Source organism: Malaclemys terrapin, chromosome 5 (assembly GCF_027887155.1).
Source record: "Malaclemys terrapin pileata isolate rMalTer1 chromosome 5, rMalTer1.hap1, whole genome shotgun sequence".
In the NCBI taxonomy this organism is placed as follows: Eukaryota; Metazoa; Chordata; order Testudines; family Emydidae; genus Malaclemys; species Malaclemys terrapin.
In genome coordinates, this window is record NC_071509.1 from 19,528,034 (window position 1) to 19,551,857 (window position 23,824).

At 42.9% G+C, this 23,824-nt stretch overlaps 2 protein-coding genes across 2 annotated transcripts in view; both read right to left on the reverse strand.

Annotated features, from left to right (window-relative positions):
- Positions 1–15,204, reverse strand: part of POLN (DNA polymerase nu) — a 230,118-nt gene extending 214,914 nt beyond the window's left edge. Inside the window, exons 1-2 of the mRNA XM_054029682.1 lie at positions 14,865–15,204; positions 13,361–13,469 (exon numbers count right to left, since the gene is read on the reverse strand). The gene's annotated coding sequence lies outside the window, so the exon portion shown is untranslated. The remainder of the gene's footprint in view (positions 1–13,360; positions 13,470–14,864) is intronic.
- On the reverse strand, positions 790–12,854 carry HAUS3 (HAUS augmin like complex subunit 3). Its single transcript, XM_054029689.1, has 4 exons — positions 11,456–12,854; positions 8,475–8,914; positions 3,756–3,984; positions 790–2,069 (listed from the first exon to the last, which is right to left on the reverse strand). Exons 1-4 carry the CDS (start codon positions 12,365–12,367, stop codon positions 1,836–1,838), a joined length of 1,815 nt encoding a protein of 604 aa, XP_053885664.1. The 5' UTR covers positions 12,368–12,854; the 3' UTR covers positions 790–1,835.
- Positions 15,205–23,824: the final 8,620 nt, after the last annotated feature.

Genomic DNA, 23,824 nt, shown 5'->3' on the forward strand with positions numbered 1-23,824 from the left:
GTATATGTCCAAATCAAATTCTATCACCACACAGGAAATGTTTTCTCCCTCTTTAGAGGGAACCACTCATCTTAGCTCATGACCATAGGCATTGCAAATGGTTCTCCTCTCTGTCCAGGATATGTCCCAGGTCAAGAATGTAGTCATGACCAAGCCTCTTTTCCTACCTTGGGTAGAAAAACAACAGTCAAGAAATTGTTCCTTAGGTGTATAGCTTCTCCCTAGAGGAAGAGGTTTTTTAAATGTAGACTAACTTTTTCTCTTGTGGAAGGGGTCAGTCTCATCTCAGGTGGCAAATCTAGATTAGATTTAGAATTTGGCAGGCAAAAAGGTACAATATACCATGGATCAGAATATATAGAAATGTTATGCTTGTCACAACCAATCCCACCATTAACCTGAAACATTCTTATGTTTGTGGATTTAAATCACTTAATATTACGGACATAAATGCACTTATTGTGTTTTTTCTTTTTAATAAAGGGTGTAAGAGGACACATTCCATTAACTTGTAGTGTTTTTACCCTTGATATGATTTATTGATGTTTATAGTCAAGATGATTAAACATTTAATAGGGTTCAAAAAAGACAGTGCAGACTTACAAAGTCAAATATTTTAAAGTACTTAATACTTTTAACAGAGGCTATGCTCATACATTTAAACATGAAAGGTAATTATCAAATACAATTTTACAGTTCAAAACATATTTAAAATGTTATTTATACACTAAAAATAATGTTACCTGCAGTTCTAAAAATAGCCAGTCTTAATTTTCTTCCCTTTATGAAATAAATATTTATAAACATATCTGTATATGACCTGAAAGCAAGTAGAATTGTTGCTCCCATCAGGATCCAGATCCAATGGACACAGTAGAGAAAAGGTATCATAATTGTGTGAAATCACATTTAATTCTCTTTAATCTATAACAAGTTTCTTATATTGTTTTCTACACATATCTTGGGGTTGCAGTTGATGAGTCAAAAATCTTTCTTATTAAAAATTGAATAATTCTGGCAGAGTTATTAAAACATTCTGAAATTTGTGTTACTACAAATTCTAGAGTGAGCCAAAAAAAGAAACATTTCATAGCAGATTAATTATGTGCTGAATACAAACATCTTTGGGACACCCTGCTACAAAAGGCAAGTTCAAAGCTCTTAGAACTTCAAGATTCTAGGAAGAGTTTGGAAGAGTAGCATGAAGAGGAAAGAAGGGCAATCAATTAATCCAAGGGATTTTGGACAGTTTGTAGAAAAAAAAGCAGATATACTTGATCTATACCCAAACATGCCGTCACTTTTGCACAACTGCACCTTACATGCTCTCAAAGGATCGCAGGACAGAAGTTACTGTAAAATTTTACTATTAGGAAAATCATCTGCTTCAGAAGGAAGCATACTATATTCAACAGCCGTTCCTTGGTTCCAACCCCTAAAATGCCCTCCCTGCACTAACTTTGCAGATCACACATGAAGAAGGATTTCATAGCATCTGAAGACAAAGGAAAAGCATATCATGGAAGCAGGAATCTGCATTTTACTCTACACATTAAATAACATTGGGTAATATGTAGTCTAGCAGTATCTAGATACTTAATGCATTCCCTCTCTTGTAAAGCAAACCCTCACAAACTGAAGTATGAATCCAAAGTCTCTGTACGCCAAAAACTATAAAGGAGCTTACAGTCTGTTCTTGATAAGGCTGATAATGATATATTAGTTTATCAAATAAAGCACTTATCCAAAAAGTTTGTTTTCCTATTGAATCATAAAGAAAAGTCTACACTAAATATTTCCACATCTTAACAGTAGAACAAAGATGCATTTAATGTTTAATCCTCTAGACCAACGGTTTGAGCCTGAGACTGATGCTCTAGCTTCTCCACAATATCTTTCAAATAGTCTTCATCTTTGAAAAAATACACATACAATTTTCTTTCCATCTGATGCAGTGTATTTGTCTCTAAAACCTTTCTCTTGGCCTTTACATCAGCAAGAAGATCCATAATAAGCTGATTTAGTTTATTTAAGTTCACTTCCAGTTGATAAAGTTGTTCTGTTAGTTCCTAACAGAAATTAAAGAAAAAGGAAAGTTTATTACATTTGCATTGTTGATACATTAATTCAACTACAATATAAAAATATTTTAGTTTTTGGAGGCACGTTTGCACAATACACAGGATATGCCTAATGAAAAGAAGCAAAAGTACGAGGTACAAGGTAATTAATCTCATTTGATTTCTAGACCTCATCTGGGCCAGACTGGAATACCCTTACTCACACTGAATAGTATTTTACTTTACAAACAATTCCACTCAACTAAGTGAGATTACAAGTAGAGACAGCTAGTACTTAATGTGAACGAGGGTATCAGAATCTATCCATCTGTCTGGTATTGGTAGAACAACAATTTTACTCACATTAAAAGTTGTTACAATTCTAAAAGTACTCCTCGCACTTAGACAAAAATAATGCTTCATAGATTTAAACTGGAACTAGATTATTGGCACCTGTATTTTTCCATCTTTCACTGCTTCATAACTTGAATTATCTTAATCTTTTTAGAGTAGGTAGGCCGTTCATTTGATTATGTTATAAGGACTCAATGCAAATGTCTAAGCTGCTTTTGTTTATTATTATTATTATTATTTGTATTATCATGGAGCCTAGTCATGGGCCAGGACCACATTATATTAGGAGGGGGTGTGATGTGCAGGAGGGTTGCGGGGTGCAGGAGGGTAATCAGGGCAGGGGGCTGGGGTCCAGGAGGGGTGCAGCAGGAGGCTCAAGATGGGGGGTAGGGTGCAGGGGGGGGTTGGGGTGCAGGCTCTGGCTTGGCACTGCTTACCTAGAGTGGCTCTGGGATGGCAGCAGCGCACAGCAGGGATAAGGCAGGCTCCCGGCCTGCTCTGGCCCCGTGCCGCTCCCAGAAGTGGCCAGCATGTCTGGCAGTGGTTCCTGGGGGTGGGATGGGGCAGGTGGCTCCACTGCGCGCAGCCCTCGCCTGTGGGTACCACCCTCAAAGCTCCCATTGGCCGCGGTTCCCCCTTCCCAGCCAATGGGAGCTGTGGGGGGTGGTGCCTGCAGGTGACAGCAGCGCATGGAGCCCTCTACCCCCCCTAGGGGCCGCAGGGACATGGGTGCCGGCTGCTTCTGGGAGCAGCGCGAGGCCAGGGTAGGCAGGGAGCCTGCCTTAGCCCTGCTGCACCATGGGGCTGGCAATCCCATGGACCAGATTGAAAGCCCTGATGGGCTGGATCCGACCCATGGGCCATAGTTTGCCCTCCCCTGCACTATATAAACACAGAACAAAGACATTCTTAGAAAGAGTTGCTGCCAGGAAAAAATATTACTATAGATTTTTAAAGTGGTAGTATAACATTGTATTTCAGCCCATATTTTTTCCATCAAACCATACCACAGTAGCAGGAAAGCAACATCTTAAGTTTTTCTATTAGAAATTCATAGATAAAATTTATGACATAATATACTCTGATGAAATGCATACCCTACAAAGAGGTATACCTCAGTTGTTAAACTGCCATGGCTAATGACTATGACCTATATGATAATTACACATTTGGAAAAAAGCTATTTTTACTTCTTTAATACTAAAGGAAGTATTAACTAGAGAAATAGATAAAAATAATATATTTAACTACATGTTCAGACCCTTTTGTCTGTATAACTAATCATTTGCAAAATATGCTTACTAATGCAGCAATAGCTGTAGTTCTACAATAAGGACTTACCTGGTTACTAAGCAAGATCTTATTTCCCCCACAATACAGAGAGTCACAAAGTGCATCTAAATCACTATCCAGCTTAGACAAAAAGAGAAATTGTTCTTGAGAAGATACTGCTAGCTGATCTTGCACTGAAGTAATGTCTTGCTTTAATTTCTGTGCCACTTGTTCAATACCGTCATGCGTTCTGAACAATTGTTGTTTCTGATTCTCTCCTTCCAAAAGCTGGTATAGCCTACAGTGACAAAAATTAGAGATGCAACATTCATCTTTTAAAAAATTCAGTACACATTTATGCCACCAGTTGATTAGTTAAGACAGAGCTTTTTCACATTCATCTCTGGGAAGTCATCCTGATGAAAAGGCAAGTACAGTCCTGCCCAACAATGTCAGAGTGATGCATCTTGCTAACTTCTGAACTGCTCCTGGTCACTTCTAGACCACCCTAATTTTTTGGTTTAAGCCTTGGTTGGTTGGAGTCTGAAATATTTCAAGCTGCAATTAAAGGGACACTGTCAACTTGAAATCTAGTCTATTTAAAATAATTAGTTTAAAAGTAGTTTGAGGACAGTACACCTACCCAAGTCCCACTGCCAATTTTTGTGCTTGAGCAAGCATTTTCTTATATTTGAAAAAATAATTCTCCCTGAGGGGAAAAAAAAACCCCTACACAAACAGGAAAAATGAATGTATAAAAGGTAAATAGTGAAACTAGCTTCAAAGTACTTTCAAATACATAAAATAAACTGGAAAAAAAAAATCAGAAAAATGTTTTTCCTCTATTCAGTAATCTTAGGAATTACTTGTATAATAGATGGTCAAACTGATTCTGACAGGAGTGAATTTTAAGATAACTCTCTAATGGCAGAAATTTTTAAGCATCCCTTAAAAATATACAGTACTTATGAATTTGTAACATGTTCCTTCCTGTAAATGATAGAACTCTAGATACTCAACTGCTAACCTATTTAAAATGTTATTCTTTACTTTTGGGACACTGATGCATCTGAATTTAGTACACTGTTATTGCTCTATGTTGCCATAAATTCTACTATTTTAGCAATACAATCAAAAATTGAATATAATTAACGCTTTTATCATCTTTATCACTTAGTAGTTTATAGATCTGTAGAATAAGTTACCTTGCACCTCTCTAGTATCCCAACCCACTCATACTGCTGTACCTCCTAATTTGAATCAAAACAAAGCCAGTTTTGTACATTAGGGCCTACATTTTAAAATTGGAGTGCCTAAATTTAAGTTCCTATTTTGACACCAAATAAAGTATGACCTATCAGTAATTTTCCAAGCATGCTGTGCAACTGTAGTTCACACTCACTTCAGTGGAAATGGGAGATACTGAGTATCTCTGTAAATCAGTCTACTTTTGGACCTTGACATACCTGCCATTAATCCATATTAATCTTCATTAAATTTTCAACATGGTATTTATGACTAAATATGATGAGGGAACTAGTCCAAAGGTAACATTTTAGTTGACTGTATCATTGAGGGGACAGCAGTCACCCAGCAAGTAGTGAAGTCTGCTATATTGTGTTGCATTCTTATAGCATTAGGTGGGAGGGAAAAAAAAATGTATGTAATCATGTTAAAGATTGTACAGTAGAACCTCAGAGTCATAAGCATCTCAAGAATGAAGATTGTTGGTAACTCTGAACAAAACGTTATAGTTGTTCTTTCAAAAGTTTACAAGTGAACATTAACTTAATACAGCTTTGAAAGTTTACTATGCAGAAGAAAAAAGCTGCTTTTAAGCATCTTAATTTAAATCAGGAGTTCTCAAACTGGGGATCAGGACCTCTCCGGGGGTCATGAGATTATTACAGGGGGGATCACGAGGTGTCAGCCCCACCAAAAACCCCGCTTTGCATCCAGCATTTATAATGGTGTTAAATATATAAAAACGTTTTAATTTATAAGGGGGAGGAGTTACACTCAGAGGCTTGCTGTGTGAAAGTGGTCACCAGTAGAAAAGTTTGAGAACTTCGGGGGGAGGGATAGCTCAGTGGTTTAAGCATTGGCCTGCTAAACCTAGGGTTGTGAGTTCAATCCTTGAGGGGGCCACTTAGGGATCTGGGGCAAAATCAGTACTTTGTCCAGCTAGTGAAGGCAGGGGGCTGGACTCGATGACCTTTCAAGGTCCCTTCCAGTTCTAGGAGATAGGATATCTCCATTAATTTTTTCTATTTTTTTTTTCTTTAACCATTGATTTAAATGACAAGCACAGAAACAGTTTCCTTACCCTGTCAATTTTTTTTTTAAAGCTTTCCCTTTATTTTTATTAGTAGTTTACGTTTAACACAGTACTGAGCTGTAATTGGGGTTGTTTTGTTTTTCATCTCTACTGCTACCTGGCTGCATAGTCCTGTTCCAAATGAGGCATGTGGTTGACTAGTCAGTTCTTAACTCTGAGGTTCTATTGCAGTGGTTCTCAACCTATTTACTATTATGGGCAGCATCCAATACTACCTGTATTGCCCTGAGGATGTCACATGGGCCACAGCTCTGTGCTGATGAGGCCTCATGTTAAGAATCATTGTTCTACCATATCATACTTACTGCTAACTCCGAACAGTCAAAACACGAGTCATGCCCCCCAAAATCATAAGATATGCGTTTTACAAATAAATCTAATTTTAAGCCAAAGGTTCTTTTCATGTGCCTTTTGGTTTCTGAGCTTTTAAGGTGCACTCTATTCTTGTTTTCAAGCTTTTCTGCACAACCATGAGGACTTTTTTGTTGTTTTTAAATTAAAAGTGAGATTTTTATGTAATACTCGGATTCAAAAAGTTGAGGCTTTAAGTAAAACCCAAATACCATGAGACTCAAGTTATGAATATACATGCAGTATTACCAAGGGAGCAGAATTAAAGTTGCACAGGGAACTGTAAATCCAACTTTTCTTATCTTCGGAGAGCTTCACTGTTAGGATATAGATATTCAGGCCTGTCTGCAAAGACCTATACTTTAAGAATTTAGATGTATTCTTATCACTTAGCTAGTTAAAGAGGTATAAAAGAAAGAATCAAAATCACTCTCTGTATGTGTAAGGGCCTTCTCTTACTGTGACAGTCTGAGGCCTGGTTCTTAGGCTAAGGCCTTCGGCTAAGCAGCAGAGGTCAGCCATAAACTGGGAAATGTATGGTCACATCCTTACATTCCAAACTAGTCACATTGAAATAAGGTGCTATTGGGCTGTTAGGAATATCAGGACAGGATTGTATTCCTATCACCTCCAGAGAAAGAGAAGAGCCCAGAAGATGTAAAAGGAAACTTAGTTTGATAGCATCCTGTCTGGCAAGAACTCACTTATCAATAGCTGGAATGTGAAATCCTCACTTCTGTATTGTTCTATCACTGTAGTCTTCACTTCCCTGTTGCTTGTCTGTATAGTCTCTGTCTGGTTCTGAGATTGTTTCTGTCTGCTGTATAATTAATTTTGTTGGGTGTAAACCAATTATGGTGGTGGGATATAATTGGTTAAATAACCATGTCACAATGTGTTAGGATTGGTTAGTTAAATTTCAGTAAAATGATTTGTTAAGGTATAGCTAAGCAGAACCAAGTTTTACTATATAGTCTGCAGTCAATCAGGAAGTGGTGGGGGGGGGGGGAGAATGGGAACAGGGGTGGGGGAACTGGAATCATGTTTTGCTAAGGGGGGGAATGGGAACAGGGAATGGGAGCAGGGATGGCTCTGTAGTGTCAGAGCTGGGAAGGGGGACACTGAGGAAGGAAACTGGAATCATGCTTGCTGGAAGTTCACCCCAATAAACATCGAATTGTTTGCATCTTTGGACTTTGGGTATTGTTGCTCTCTGTTCATGCGAGAAGGACCAGGGAAGTGAGAGGGTGAAGGAATAAGCACCCTAACATAACCAAAGTGTTCTTTTAATATAGTTCTTTTGCTATTTGTTTTAATAGGTTTTTTTAAAAGATAAAAATAAGTCTATAACTATACAATTGGAACAAAAGCCCCCAAAGTGTCTCATCAGCAGGGTTTGAATCCTGAACCTACAGCACCCCACCACATTCCGACCATTTGAGCTACAGGACTAGATAGCTACATCAGCTAAAAGCAGGAGAATCCTATTATTCCAACGTGGGGCAGTGGCCACTGGGGCTACGTTAGGCCTGGGAGTAATTGGGGGGAACCAAACCCAGCTCTGTACCCCTTCAGAGGTGGGGAGGATCCTGCCACAGATGGTACCCTAAAGGGGTGGGATTGGGCTGACGGGGCCTCATGCTTGATCCAGGGGGCAGTTCATTCCAGCCTGGTACTCTCCATCTTTATCCTGCTCTAGCAAGTACTAGGTTTTCCCAGTTCAGTGTGTTCTGCTTCCCCAACTGCAGCACGGGCCTGGCCTTAGAATATTCACACTCAGTTATTCTGGCATGCTGCTAAAGTTTTCCGGAGCAACACCATGAAAAGCAGGGAAATGGAAATTTGAACAGTTAACTATTTCATCCAAACCCAAACAGAATTTCACAGGACAAGTAAAAGCAAGTGTCTAGCCCCAAGGATTTGTCCCTGGTTGGAATTTCCAAGGCCTGCTGCAGTTAGAGCTTCTCAGTAATTAGAGCTTCTCAGTAAGAGATTCCAAGAAGATTATAATGGCAAATAGTAGGCAACTTACACAGAGGTCTACTAGCTCCCACATAATACTTCATATCAAAGTTTGACAACCACTGTACAATATTTACCTATGAGAGGCACCATCCCTTGAATCAATAGTGTTCCGTGGTACTGCATGCTGAGTTATAAGTGGGTCAGACATCATCTCCAGTCTCTGTTCTAGGGCCTTGCTGCTCTGTTTCAGATCTTGTATTATGTTCTCAAGTTGACGATGGATATCCCGATGTTTCCTCAATTCAATTTCATAAGCTAGCTGAAGAAGTTCAAATGATGCTTTCTGTTTTAGCAACTGATTGCATACTTGATCTTGTCTTGATGTATAGTAGTCCTGCCTAGCAATCTGCAAATCAAAATCTCCTTTCACCACAGGCATGTTCAATAGCTGTGCATTCTCCTTCACCAGGGAAGGAAGTATTTCATTATTTATTTGAGTTAGCTGTTTTTTTATTTTTGAAATGTCACTGTTTAAGCTAGAAATTCTAGCCTCAAGGTGTTCTTTTCCAAAAGTCTACAAAAAGCAAAACAAAAGAACTTGTAAGAACATATTCAAAGACTACTAACATTTTTATTCATGTTCCATGCTACCATTTCCCATTTTCCCTAAAGAATTTAGTTTTAACTCCATATTAAGGATCATGCAATTACCAAGTCAAATTGAAAATAGCTGAGGAGATGTAAGATTAAGGAAAGACCCAAAAAAATATTTCCATAGGACTGCCACCATTTGTTGAATCAAAGAAGTAGAAAATTATGGAAGTAAAATCAAAGGACAGAACAGCTGAGTTCAGAATTTTATCAATTAATACCTGCATTGATGGCCAGGCGGCACACCATGAAGCATATTTTAATCACATTTACAGATTGGTTTTCTCAATATTTCATAATAAACTAGGTGCTGAAGCTAAAACAGTAGCATATCAGTCTCTAAGGCTAGATATAAAAAAATGGTCATTTGACAGTTCAGTTATTGTGTTTGTATTTTACTTAGAATTGGCAGCTTTTCATCTTGGACAACGTGAGCCTTTTTATGTCTGAGAAGTAAATATGATTTTTAAAAGTGAACCACAATGTATATGTGTTAAACACTGTTCTTTAATACCTAAGTTTTTCAGGACAATGAAAATCACAACAACCGAAGGTAGTCCCTGATGACCTCATTCACAACTACGCTAGCTGTCTCTGTACTGCTGAGGAAAGGAGGGACCCAAGAGTAGGAACTGGCAGATATGTTCTTATCCAAGAAATGACAAACTTTTAATAAATATGTTTTGCAGTCTTGCTTATCATAACCACAGTCCTACTCATCAACCATTATTAAGGCTCTGTGTTTGTCACAGAGGTCATGGATTCCGCGACTTTCCGTGCAGCTGGCCCAGGAGCCACCAGAGCAGCTCGGGCAGCCCCTAGGTCATTAGCACTGGCTGCTGCTGGGGCAGTCTTCTCCCCCTCCCCGCAACCCCAGCAGCAGGAGTTTGGGTGTGAGGGGGCTCAGGGCTTGGAGCCGCTGCTTACCTGAAGGGAGGGTGTGTGTGTGCTCCTCTCCCTCCGCTCCTGTAGCTCCACCCCCACACCTCCCATTGTCAAGGTTCCCAGCCAACAGGAGCTGCAGAACTGGGGCTTGGGGCGGAGCAGAGGCAGCCTGCAGAGCCAGGGAGCTGGGGCCGCCGCTTCCCAGGAGCTGAGTAAGGAGCCTGCCCCAGCCCCACCAATCCCCTTTCCCCCCTGCAGCACCTGCGCCCCCATTCCCCAACACCCGCGGTGCTTCCCCAGGCCACACACCCTTTTCCAGCACCTGTGGCGCCCCCTGAGTCTCTCTCGCCCCCTTCCCCCCCCCGTTTTAGTCAGGGGTATTTTTATTAAAAGTCATGGACAGGTCATGGGCTGTGAATTTTTGTTTACTGCACATGACCTGTCCATGACTTTTACCAAAAATACCCGTGACTAAAACATAGCCTTAACCATTATGCCATATGCAAACAATTATTATGGTACCAGATACATGAACGAGGTTTTAAAGTTGTATGGTGGGGAGGGAAATCACCACTACACTTTCATAAGGTGATTCCAAAATTATTGGAGTTTTATTTTGGAAATTTTTTGAGATACCAGTCTTATCTAACCCATCCTTTCCTCTTGGTTCTGTATGTAGCGTTTTCCATTAGTAGTGTGACATGGCCTCCAATCTGATTCCCTCATGCCAACCTGGCTCCCTTGCACACACTCCTCCCTGACAAATTAGCTCTCCACACCAAACCTCCCAACCAAAATATTTCCTCTAGTCAGCCAAACTTTCGCAGACACATCTGATCCTTGTTTTCCCCACCACTTTCCCAGCTGCCAGATTTCTTTCCCTCAAGGAATGATGGCTCTTCTGTGAAAATCAAGGGACATCTAGAACTACCATTCAAAAAAGTAAACGAACACAGAAAATCCTGAATAGTCTGGTCAATAAAAAGATAAAAACCTCCATCTTTTTAGTCAAACTGAATCCTATTTGTGATTAGCCAAATTCAAAACAGTAATTTGTAATTTTAAAAATTCTTCACGCAAAAAGTAGATGGGGTGTGACAGGTATTAAATAGTTATGCTAAACAAGAAAATGAGCAGGAAAATGTTTACTATTTTAAATTTTTGCCCAATATGCAAAGAAAAATTTTAAATTCAACCTCAATCTCTACTTGTATAAATATATTATATACATGCAGTAGGCTCTCCACTCTTTCATATAATATAGATCAAATGAAATCAACAGTACAAAATCAAAGGACCAACGAGTTTTTAAAAATATTTCTAGAATTACTACATTTATAGAAAGCTAGGAGACATGGTACTAATAACACCATTTGATACCTAAGAAATTATATTTCACTAAATGCACCAGAATCAGGTGCTATTTTATAAGTATTAAATTTTGTTATTACCACTAAAGGAATACAATTCAAGTTAAAAAGTGAGTAATCATCAGTTAGTCTTTTGTTAAATCCAGAATAACAAGTCTGGGTTTTGTTTAGACTTCCACTAGAATACATAATTCTCTTTAACAGCTTACCTTGTTCTTTAAGGATTGAAGATTATTCTCTGCCCATTGTACAGCTGAGTTTATGCTTAAATCTTTAGCTTTACGTTGAATTAGCTGATGTTGAGCACAAATATATGCCATCTGCAGCCTAGCCATCTCAAGTCTCTCCTTGCAGACTTCATTGTTCTCATCACAAATTAATGGTTTGCTTATATCTACAAGTTGGAAATTTTCTTCATTTGAACTTTCAACCAATTCTGATATACCTTGAAAAAACTGTTTTTTTGTGTATGAAGTAAGTGCTGCAGTGCTTTTCTCTTCCTGACACAAATATTTATCCAAGGCAAGTTGGGATAAAAATACTGGATGAGGACCTAAGCCTTGTTCCGAGTCAGAAAAGGTGAAGAAAAAGGTCAACTTCTTAACTCCTTCAGTAAGAGAGTGAAGTTCATTATTTATCTTAGTATTTATAGTAGTGAAAATTCCTTGTCTCTCTTTCAGAATTTTAGCTGCTTCTTCTGCTTTATCATTTAACTTCAGTGACATATGGCTGTTTGTTGAGGCCATCATTTGAAGCTTATTACGACGATGAATTTTTAGGTTTTTAATTTTCTGAAGAGCTTGAAACTCTTCCTCTAGCTTCTGAAGTTCTCCTTCTTCCATGCTACTTGATTTTGAATCGAAGGTTTTGCAGGTTTTAAGAACTTCATCCAAAGCCTCTTCTTCTAAAATGGGCTTGCCAGATTTAAGAAGAGCATCAAAAGCTTGCAGTTCTTTTTCAGTTAACACATGCTGCTCATTCACATTTCCACAAAACCACTCCAAAAATGATTTATCTTCCACAGTTTCAAACAACCAGTCAAAGTCTTCTCCATTAAGCTGAGCAGCTTTTGGATAACCAACTTTCTTTAAAGTTTCCACAAATTGATTTCCACTGTTCATGATTACAAGCAACACTTTTGCTATGAATATAACGATCTACAAGCAGCCTTAAAAAATATCCAAACACAAGGAAAATCTGGAGTCTGCTAGCCCAATGGTAAATAAAAAAAAGTTGTTTAAAATATGTATTCAGGGATTTTAATAAAGGCACTGCACAGAAAAAAGCAAGTGTCAGATCACAAATAAGGAAATACCACGCGAATAGGATTTGCAGCGTATCAATTCCCCCACATTTACAAAACCGAATTAGTCATCCTTGAATTATAATAATTGGTTTCTAAATATAACCATTTAACAAAAATATTTTCAGTTGCTTTGCAATTTTGATGCCAAGTGAAGTCCTAACTTCATCCACTAGCTTAACTTCACTAACATGAGTAGTCCCGCTGATTTTAGTGGGACTACTCGTGTTAGTCAAGTTAAGTGAGTGTATAATTCAAGGATCGGCAACCTTTGGCATGCGGCCCGCCAGGGTAAGCCCCCTGGCAAGCCGGTCCGGTTTGTTTACCTGCTGCGTCCGCAGGTTCGGCCGATCGCAGCTCCCACTGGCTGCGGTTCGCCAATCAAGGCCTATGGGGGCTGTGAGAAACGGCGGCCAGCACATCCCTCGGCCAGCGCCGCTTCCCGCAGCCCAAATTGGCCTGAAGAGGTGAACCGCGGCCAGTGGGAGCCGCGATCAGCTGAACCTGTGGATGCAGCAGGTAAACAAACCGGCCCAGCCCACCAGGATGCTTACCCTGGCGGGCTGCGGGCCATAGGTTGTGATCCCTGGTATAAGTATTTGCAGGATTAGAGCCTGAGAAAGTAATGCACTTTTATGCAAAACTGCTTGCTTTAAATTAAAAGCTTTTCCTACAAATCCAGACCTACAATTAGATATCCTAGAATCACAGCAACATTTTAAAACATGGTATTTAATAAAAGGTATCAGATAAAGTGTAAAATCTACCAATATTTTATAATGTGATAAAACACTAAAAAGTTATTAGTTACCTGTCACTTCAAAGTATTACTTTTAAGGTTTTTCCTTCAGCCCCTGGAAATTTGTCCTTTAAAACCTTTTTATTTTTCTCTTGACTCTCCAATGTCCATCAATTATCTCCTGTTTGGGGACAGGGAAGAAGTATTTCAGTAAAACCACTTTGAATTATTAAGAATAATAAGCGCTGTCAATTATGTGGGGAGGAGGGCAGATGCACATGGAACCCACACACCTCCTGGGTGTGTCCCATCTAGTGGCACCAGGACCACTTAGAGAGAGATCAAATGTTTCTGCTATACACGCAATTGGCTTTTAGCTCATGCGGTAGAGACTCATGGACTAAGCTCTAGAGGTCCCAGCTTTGATCCTGTCATTACATACACATCTAAAGATTATAATAAAATGTATGTATTGTTAAATGTAGAATACGAATTAACTGTATCCAGTGTATATACTCTGGTGTGCCAGGCTCTATAACAATGCAAAGTCTCCAGCTTTTTTTTTTTTAAATTAAAGAAGGGGCCTGAATAATCTAGCAGCAACTATGGAACGCTCCACCATGAGAAACACTGCTAATTTCTCTGGTGCCTGGAAGCTGCACCTCTAGTGCACCAAACAGTGCTGACTGCAGGCACCTTTATCTTAAAGGGATCTGGGGCAAAATCAGTACTTGGTCCTGCTAGTGAAAGCAGGGGGCTGGACTCGATGACCTTTCAAGGTCCCTTCCAGTTCTAGGAGATGGGATATCTCCATTAATTTATTTATTTAATTTAAAGGCAGCAAACTATGGATTGTGCTCTTCTGCTTGTTTAGGACATATAAAGCCCGAAAGGTTTTTTGTTTTTGTTTGTTCTGTTTATTACCTTAAAAGTACCAAGAATGTCAAGTCTGGGCCTTCGCTACTTTTGCTGGACTATTTGTTCGGGGCGGGGGGGAGGAAAGGTGCTAAACACCCAGAAATCTTTTGTCCCACGCTTCAGTTGATTAGGTGTTAAAAAGACGGAGGTGAGACGGGATAGTTACTCATGGTGATGTCATCACCCTACTTCGGCCTTCCAGGTCGCCCTGAATTTCTAACGTGAGAACAAGCGGGGAAACGCTTTAAAAAAAGACCCGGGATTATAAAATCCTTCAGGACTTCATGACCCACCCAAAGAACCAGTGACAAACCCACTGCGATTAGTCGGTCTGAAGGCCCCTTTCACTCAGCCAAGCAGCACCCACCCCCGACAACGCGGGGACGTCACCGCAGGCCCCGGCGGCTCGGCAGACGGAGCAGGCCTGGCAGCGCAGGGGGGTGGGAGTCATAACCGCGCCGGGCCCAAGGGGAGCGAGGCTCAGTCCGACCCGCCCCCCGGCCGCGCGCTCCCCTTCCTGGGCAGGCAGCAGGGGAGGAACTCGCGGCCGGCTAACCGCCGCCCCCTCGCGCCACGCGGGAACGGAGGTCCTTGCCGGCCTGGCTGTTGAGAGGCCGCCGCAGCCGCTAGCCCGGCCACCCCTCTGCCAGGTACTCACCACAGAGCTCGCCGCGGTTCGGAAACAGGACAGCACAAAATGGCACCGTGACCTGTCGCGTCGTTCCCGAGGGAAAGGCCGGGCCAACGGCCGCGCTGAGGCGAGGGGAGGCCGTTAGCGCGGAGGCCGGCACCTGCGAGAGCGATTCAAACTCCCGCCTCGCGCTGAAAACGGCCCCACCCCTGAGGGACTGAGAGGAGGAGGAGGGAGCGCAGTGCGCGCGATGCCGCCTCGGATTCGCGATACCCCTCTGAGGAGGAAGCACTGGGCGGAGATCTGGGGCAGCCGGCACGCGCAGCGCCGTACTCCACGAGTTCTCCAGCGTACTGAGCGAGGGGCGGGGAAGACTACAATACCCAGAAAAACAACAAAGAGTCTGGTGGCACCTTAAAGACTAACAGATTTATTTGGGCATAAGCTTTCGTGAGTAAAAACCTCACTTCTTCGGATGCATAGACTCTATGCATCCGAAGAAGTGAGGTTTTTACTCACGAAAGCTTATGCCCAAATAAATCTGTTAGTCTTTAAGGTGCCACCAGACTCTTTGTTGTTTTTGTAGATACAGACTAACACGGCTACCCCCTGATACTTTACAATACCCAGAATGCAACGCCCGCCGGAGTACTGAGTGGCCTGCGTAGACTAAACTACCCAGGATGCAACGTTTCTCCGTTCTGCATTTCCCAGCGTGCGTTACGTCTCGGGGAGGTGGGGCAGCTCCCTTACTGAGGGCTCACCTCCTTAGGAACCCTGGGTGGGGTGACAAACTGTAGGGAACCAGTTGAAGTCATAGCTCAGTGGTTTGAGCATTGGCCTGCTAAACCCAGCGTTGTGAGTTCAATCCTTGAGGGGGCCATTTAGGGCTCGGGGGCAAAAATCTGTCTGGGAATTGGCCCTGCTTTGAGCAGGGGGTTGGACTAGATGACCTCCTGAGGTCCCTTCCAACCCTGATATTCTCTGATTAAAATGTTAGAAGTTTGCTACAAAGGGAGCTGAAGCTGCGGCTCCCTTGTCCAGGGGTAATTTACAGCCCCATGTGGTGTGGTGTAAGGGCTTAAGCTCTGATCCTCAAAGGTCTTTAGGTGCTTAATTCCCATCAAAACAAAACACCTAAATGCTCTTAGTTCTGAGAACACCCGAGGTGAGAGTAGAGCAGCAACCTGAACTTTTAATCCTAGCTTACTTGGTTCCATAGCTATAAAGGCATGAAGGACCTCTAGGCACAACTAAAGGTTTTCAGTCCTATATGTTAAAGCTAGCTTCCGTAAGGTTATCAGAGATGAATGTCTTTTTTTTTTTTTAATTTTTATGTAAAGAGTGCATCTGTGTCATCATGTTCTTATTACGCCTCTGGCGTTTAGGGCAGTGATGGAGCGCCTCCACTCTATTCTGTTTCTGGCAAGTCTTTCAGTGGTTCCCCAGCCGTGCCCCAGGTTTTTCAGGTTGGCTTCCACAGCTCTTTGCCATGTTGTTTTCAGACAGCCTCATTTTCGCTTGTCTTCAGGTGTCCGTCTTATTTCTACTCTGGTGATGTTTTCATCTAAAGCACGTGGCCAATCTATGTCCAATGCCTCCTAGCAATGATGGTGCTCATATCCTGTTGGCTGCATTGTGTCAATAGATCTTGGTTTGAGATTGTTCTGGGATAAAAAATTTGGAGGATTTTTCTGAAGCAGGTTGTATGGAATGAAGACAGTTTGGACATGTCATACTCTCTCATTCCCCAGCATTCTGAACTATAAGGTAGTGTTGAAAGTACACAGCGCTGATAAATCTTGAGTTTGGTTTTGGCGTTGTATTTTGATGATTTCCAGACTGTATTTAAGCTCCTGAAGGTGTTCCTGACTTTATTGATTTTGTTCCAAATGTCCTGGCTTGTTCCACCGTCCTGGCTGATGGTGCTGCCCAAGTATGTGAATGTTTCTACATTGGTGAGAACATAATCCTCTATCCATACTGGTGATGGTGAGGCAATACTAAAGGTCATGATATCTGTTTTATTGCAGTTGATTTTCAGTCCAATTTGCTGGCTGAATGCATTGAGTCGAGTTGTTTTTCTTGTATGTGGTGTTGGGTATGTGATAGGAGAGCGACATCATCTGCGAAGGCCAGGTCTTCAAGGGATGATAAGAGTGTCCATTTAATGCCTCTTGACATGTCTTCTGTTGTGCACCGCATTACCCAGTCGATGGCAATGTTGAAGAGGATTGCAGACATGACACACTGCTGACATACTCTTGTTTTGACTTCAAAACTGAGCTCCCTGTCATCAACACTGCATGTAAAGTTGAAATAGAAGCTTTTGATTACGTTGATTTTTACGGAAAGGAATTCGATATGCCCACAGAAGTTAACGAGGAACCGTCTAACAAAATGACGTGCTTATCAGTGGTAAATGGCAGACACCAACAAACACTCTCATTAGCAACAAACAAGGCCACCTACTAACAACTAAAAAGAACAAGAAATGCGCTGGACAGAGCATTTCAAAGAATTGCTGAACAGGGAGCCACCTAAAGAGGAAGCAAACATCCAGGAGGCAGAAGAAGATCTTGACATCAACACAGACATCCCAACTAAGGAAGAGATCATTCAAGCCATCATATCCTTAAAAAATGGAAACGCTCCTGGCAAGGATAACTTGAATGCAGAATTGTTCAAGGTAAATCCTAAAGTAGCAGCATTTATCCTGGCCCCTCTATTTACATCAATCTGGGAAAGGGGAAAAGTGCCAGATGAGTGGACCAATGGGGTTATAGTGAAGATACCAAAGAAAGGAACTCTCAGTGATTGTAATAACTGGCATGGTATCACACTTTTATCTGTGCCAAGCAAAGTATTGTGTAAGATCATAGTCCAATGTACAGTATATCGGAAGCAATTTATAGCGTTCTCAGAAAAGAGCAGTCTGGTTTTCGGAAAGGGCGTGGATGCACAGACTAGATCTTCACTCTACGAAACAAAATAGAACAGTGCTTAGAATGGCAACGGCAACTCTACATAAAATATGGTGCATCTGTGGGTATGGCTATACTTGCAGCTATGCAGCGCTGTGACTTAAACCTGTCTTCGTACAGCTGAGTAGGGAAAGCGCTGCCGTCTGTCCACACTGACAGCACACTGTCGTGGCCACATTTGCAGCACTTGCAGCGGCATTGGGAGCGGTGCATTATGGGCAGGTATCCCATAGCTATCCCACAGAGCACCTCTTCCCATTCTGGCGCCATGGGTTGTGGGAAAGATGCGGGGCATTCTGGGTCCTGTCCCAACACCCCGTGATGCATCGCTTCGCATCCCAGCAATCCCTGTGTTTCCGTCCACATTTGGCGCCATCTTTCAACGGTTTCTGTGCAGCACGATCTGTGTTCCATTTCGGTCTGCGGGAAATGGAGTCTGAACTGCTGAGGAGTATGCTGACGAGTCTCGCCAGCACGTCTCGTTTGGCAGTCAAGCTATTCCTTAAGATCCAAAGTGACAGTGAGGAGTCCGATGATGATAGCGAGTCACGTAACACATATGACATGAAATTGCTTGTGGCATTCACGGACATGCTCAGCACTGTGGAACGCCGCTTTTGGGCTCGGGAAACAAGCACTGAGTGGTTGGATCACATCATCATGCAAGTCAGGGATGATGAGCAGTGGCTGCAGAACTTTCGGATGAGAAAAGCCACTTTCATGGGACTGTGGGAGGAGCTTGCCCCCACCCTGCGGTGCAAGGACACGAGATTGAGAGCTGCCCTGCCGGTGGAGAAGCGGGTGGCTATTGGAAGCTGGCAACTCCAGACAGCTACCGATCGGTTGCGAACCAGTTTGGAGTGGGAAAGTCAACCGTTGGAATCGTGTTAATGCAAGTTTGCAAGGCCATTAATCGCATCCTGCTAAGAAGAACCGTGACTCTGGGTAATGTGCAGGACATTGTGGATGGCTTTGCACAAATGGGTTTCCCTAACTGCGGAGGGGCGATAGATGGGACGCACGTTCCTATTCTGGCACCACCCCACCTAGCATCTGAGTACGTTAATCGGAAGGGGTATTTCTCTAAGGTTCTCCAGGCTCTTGTGGATCACCGTGGGTGTTTCATTGACATTAACGCAGGCTGGCCCGGAAAGGTGCATGATGCACGCATCTTTCGGAACACTGGCCTGTTCAGGAAGCTGCAGGCCGGGACTTTTTTCCCAGAGTGGAAGATCACAGTAGGGGAAGTCGAAATGCTCATTGTGATCCTTGGAGACCCCGCTTACCCGTTAATGCCGTGGCTCATGAAACCCTATACAGGGAGCTTTGACAGCAGCAAGGAACAGTTCAACTACAGGCTGAGCTGGTGCCGAATGACTGTGGAGTGTGCTTTTGGCCGTTTAAAGGGCTGCTGGCGATCTCTGTATGGGAAGCTGCTGGACTTGGCCGAAAACAGCATCCCCGCAGTTATATCCACATGCTGTACCCTCCATAATATTTGTGAAGGGAAGGGTGAAAGATTCAGTCAGGCATGGACCTCCGATGTTCAACACCTGGAGGCTGAATTTGCACAGCCAGAGAGCAGGGCTATTAGAGGGGCCCAGCACGGGGCTGCAAGGATTAGGGATGCCATGAGGGAGCAATTTGAGGCTGAAAACCAGCAGTAATGTCTGGTGCCCTGCACGGGAGTGAAGTGCAGTGGATACAATGTTAGTAGGAATCTGTGTTTGCTAAGCTGATTTGCAGTGCCTGTTTCTTTCCTGGGCTAAGGTATCTTTTAAGGTATCTTTTACTTTATGCAATAATAAAGAATGTTTTCAAAGCCAAAAAATCCATTTATTGAAAAGAAAATTCATTTATTGAAAGAAACACAACTGTTTGGGAATCAGAAAGGGCAAGGGGGTGGGGTGGGGAGCGGTACAATCACAGATTTACGTATGTCCTGTCTGAAGCGCTGTGCAATGAGTACTGCACTTCAGGATGGGTATACTGCATGGTGATGGGGGTTGAGTGCAGAGGGTAAAGGTCGTAGTTCTCAGGGCTGGTTGGTGAAGATACAGATGTTGGAGGCAGCTGGTGGTGGTAAGAACCCGGATGTTGGGGAAAGTGGGTTGGAGGTGACATGAGGGCACAAGGGAAAGAGTTTTGAGACAAGGGCTGCAGGGGGGGCGGGCGCAGTAGTGCTCCGCCTGCATGGCTACTAGCGCCTGGATAGAGTCCGCTTGGCGCTCCATGATGCTTATCAGCCGCTCCGTGCTTTGCTTCCGGTGCGCTGCATTTTCCTTGCGGATCCTGCTTTCACTCTCCCTCCACTCCTGTGCTTTTTTATTCTCTGTAAGAAATTGATGCATCACTTCGTGCAGCATGTCTTCTTTGCTTTTTTGCGGTCTCTTCTGGAGTTTTTGCAGTCTGTCAGCTGGTGATAACACGGACAGCTGAGATCTCAAGGTTGCATCTGTAAAGGCAAAATGCAACACTTAACAGAGGCAGCATTGTTTATACCAGACAGTCATGATTCCCCCACACTTAAGGAGGGCACACACAGTCTACACAATAGCATAATTTTCCCTTCCCAAAGAGAATGCACATAACCCACGGGAGCCCCAAAATGGTGAGTAAGGGGGACTGATTGTTTCAGGGCTGTACTGTCCTCTGGGTTTCTGTGCCTTGGGGAGAGCCAAGATCTGCAGGGGGCACCTACACTGAACACTGCCCCAACATTTTCCACAGGAGTTTATCCTGGAAGATATCTCGCTGCTGAGGGTGATCTGGGAAGCAAGGGAGGGTCTTCTATTGCAAGGTGGCTTCCGCCCTGGCCCATATGCAGCTTGCCTGTGTGCAGCAATGGTCCCCCCGCCCCTTGCGGCACAGTGGCACAGACACGTTAGCCTGACTGGGACAAGGACCACAGTGGCTCTCCCAATAAACCTGTGTTGCCCACGTTCTGGATGAGACTTTCGAAGAGATTACCGAGGCCGATTACCGCGATGTGATAGACCACATCAATGCGCTATTCCGCATCTAGGCATGCATGCAGCCCTAACCCTCCTCTCCCGAAAAATTTCCTTCCGAAAATAAAAGCCGCTTACCAGGAACCTGCTCTTCTGTTTGTCCTCCACCAAGTACCAGCCGCTGCGACTGGCTACCTTCCTCCTGGCTTGAGAAGAGCTCCTGGCTGCATGCCTCCAGGGATTCCGGGGTGTCTCCCCCCGCCCCAGCACCATCACTCCTGCTTTCCTTCTCCTCCTCCTCCCCCCGCTCTGAAGTGTCCATGGTGTTGCTCGGAGTGGAGGTAGGGTCACCCCCAACTATCGCATCCAGCTCTTTGTAAAAACGGCAGGTTGCGGGGGCAGCACTGGAGCGGTGGTTTGCCTCGCGGGCTTTGTGATAGGCATTCCACAGCTCCTTCACTTTAATCCTGCATTGGAGTGCGTCCCAGTCATGGCCCCTTTCCATCATGGCCCTTGATATCTGCCTGAAGGTATCGTAATTCCTACGGCTGGAGTGCAGCTGGGACTGGACAGCTTCCTCCCCCCAAACACTGATGAAGTCCAGCAACTCGCCATTGCTCCATGTTGGGGCTCGTTTGGCACATGGAGGCATGGTCACCTGGAAAGATTCACTGATAGCACTCCACACCTGGTTGAGCAAACAGGAAGGGGATTTTTAACATTCCTGGGGAATATAAAGGGCGGGTCTGACGGTTGGTCACCTGAGGCCAGGGCAGTAGAGTTCAAACTGATAAGCAGAGTGGCTAGAACAGGCATTGTGGGATACTGCCAAATACTTCTGGAGGCCAATCAGAGCGCATTGGGCGGCCACACTGACGCCGCAGCTTAGCAGCGGCAGCGCAATACTCTTTTTTCCTCTCGGGGAGGTGGAGTACAAGCAGTGCTGTACATGCCTTGCCAGTGTGGACGGGGAGTGAGTTACAGCGCTGTGGGTGGTTTTATTGCGCTGTAACTCTCAAGTGTAGCCAAGGCCTATGTGTTAAAGGATAATTTAAAACAATTGACTTCTAAACATTTTCTCATATGTCTCCAAGTAATAGTTCTAGGTTTTCCATGTTTGTTACCATTGTGTTTGTATGAGAAAGTTGATACCCCACTTGAGCCATTTCCAATGACATTGTATTATCAGAATTTCTATCCGGTGGAGGATCTTGGAGCGGGGTGGCGGGGGCGGGAGGGGGGGGGGAGCGAATTCTCCCACCATTGAAATTATGGTCCTGTAGATTTTTATGAACCAAATTACACCTTCCTTACTGTTCTGTCACTAACTTGCACATGGAATGAGATTTTTCTTCATTAAGCTCCCAGTCTAATAGGATACAATTGCAAAACCACTATGTGTTCTTATTTCCATTCCAAGTCTCATAAATTATCTTCACTGACGTTTGTAAAGAAAAGTTGTCAACCATTATTGCCTTTGAAAAAAGGGTGAGGATATAAAAATGGGTAGCAGATATGAAGGCAAGGCGTGTGTATTGTTTTCATTTAACTTGCAGCGGGAAACTAGGCAGGCAAGGGGATGGGGAAAGTCCAAGGTAGATGCTCTGCATTGGAAAGAGAAAGTAGGTTTAGGAATAATACTTTTCTTTATTCTAATAAAGTACTTTGTTCAGTGCTAGATGAGAGCAATTTCTGTGATTGCTTACCATTATCTCATTGAAGGCTGGCTTTTTGTTGCTTTCAAATTTTTGCTATGCAAAACAATGGTTAATAGCAGCTGAAACAAAAGCATTGAAATAAAAATTTTGAACTCATTTGTAACTATTTAGCAACTTATTTTTTTGCATTTGTCCCAGCAGTCCTTTTCAAACAGAAGTGCTATCACTCTTGCTCACAGCCACATCTGCTTGTAACTTCAGGCAAACAGCAGTAGTTAAGGAATCCTTGAAGCAGATCCTTGCTGTATTAGTCATTATCTGGTAATGTGGTGTGCAGAACACGTCATTGTTATGTGGATTCATTTTCATTATAAATGTAGCTCTTCTAAGAGGTCTCTAACAATTCTATAATGATACATTTACTATGTAAAACAGTTTGGCAACCAAACCAAAAGCAAAATCTAAGGAACAATAGAGATTCAATGCTGAGTCTCTGGTGATGCTAAAATATCATAGCACTTACTATTTTCCTTGAGCGCTGTTGGATACAAATTTTCATATACAAAATATGTGTGCTGATATTTTATATTGGGTTTGCTGATTTCCAACCTGAAACATTAGTGCAGTTGAATTAAACAAACTTTTTTGTGTAACAGATATTTACCAATACCATTTAGAATGGTACTGAGAAACTAAAAAAAACTGAGAAAGCCAGACTCTAGTGTAAATCTGGAGATAATTTCTTAATTTATACTGATATGTAAGAGAGCAAAATTTGGCTCTAAAAATGAGTACATAGAAAAATGGAGAGGTGTTATGGCATCATTTATATTGTTCTATTTTTTCTTCAGGTCCCTATTTATTTATCCTGTCTACCTCTTACTATCCATGATACTGGTTTAGCTAGTGTAATTACTATGCATGATGCATGAAGTTGGCTTGTTTGGAGGGTTAATCTCTGGGACCCTGTTTAAAGTAAAGCCTATAGCTGGGCTAATCAAAAATAATTTTAGCTATCTCTAAGTGGTCTTTGTTCATTAGAAGTTGACTGTTTTCTGTAACACACACTAGGAGCCAGGGCACAAAATGGTAAGAGTAACTTGCTCTCTTGCCCCTTCCCTTCTGTTTCTTGGCTCTGCTTGTACCAAATTGCAGAGTAGCTCTTCCCCACCCTCCCAGTGAGGGGGATGTGAGAAGTGGCACTGCAAAAAGGTGTGGAGATGGCTTTCTAGCCTCCTGCAGTGCTTGGAGCTGAGCACTTCATGGACAAAAGGGAAGAAGCCCCTACCCCACTGACCCAGCCCCGGTCCCCAGTCCTAGCTCACTCATCAATCCATAATCACCTGGGGGCAGACGGGTCCCAGGACCACTATCCTTTGAAACTGAAAAGGATT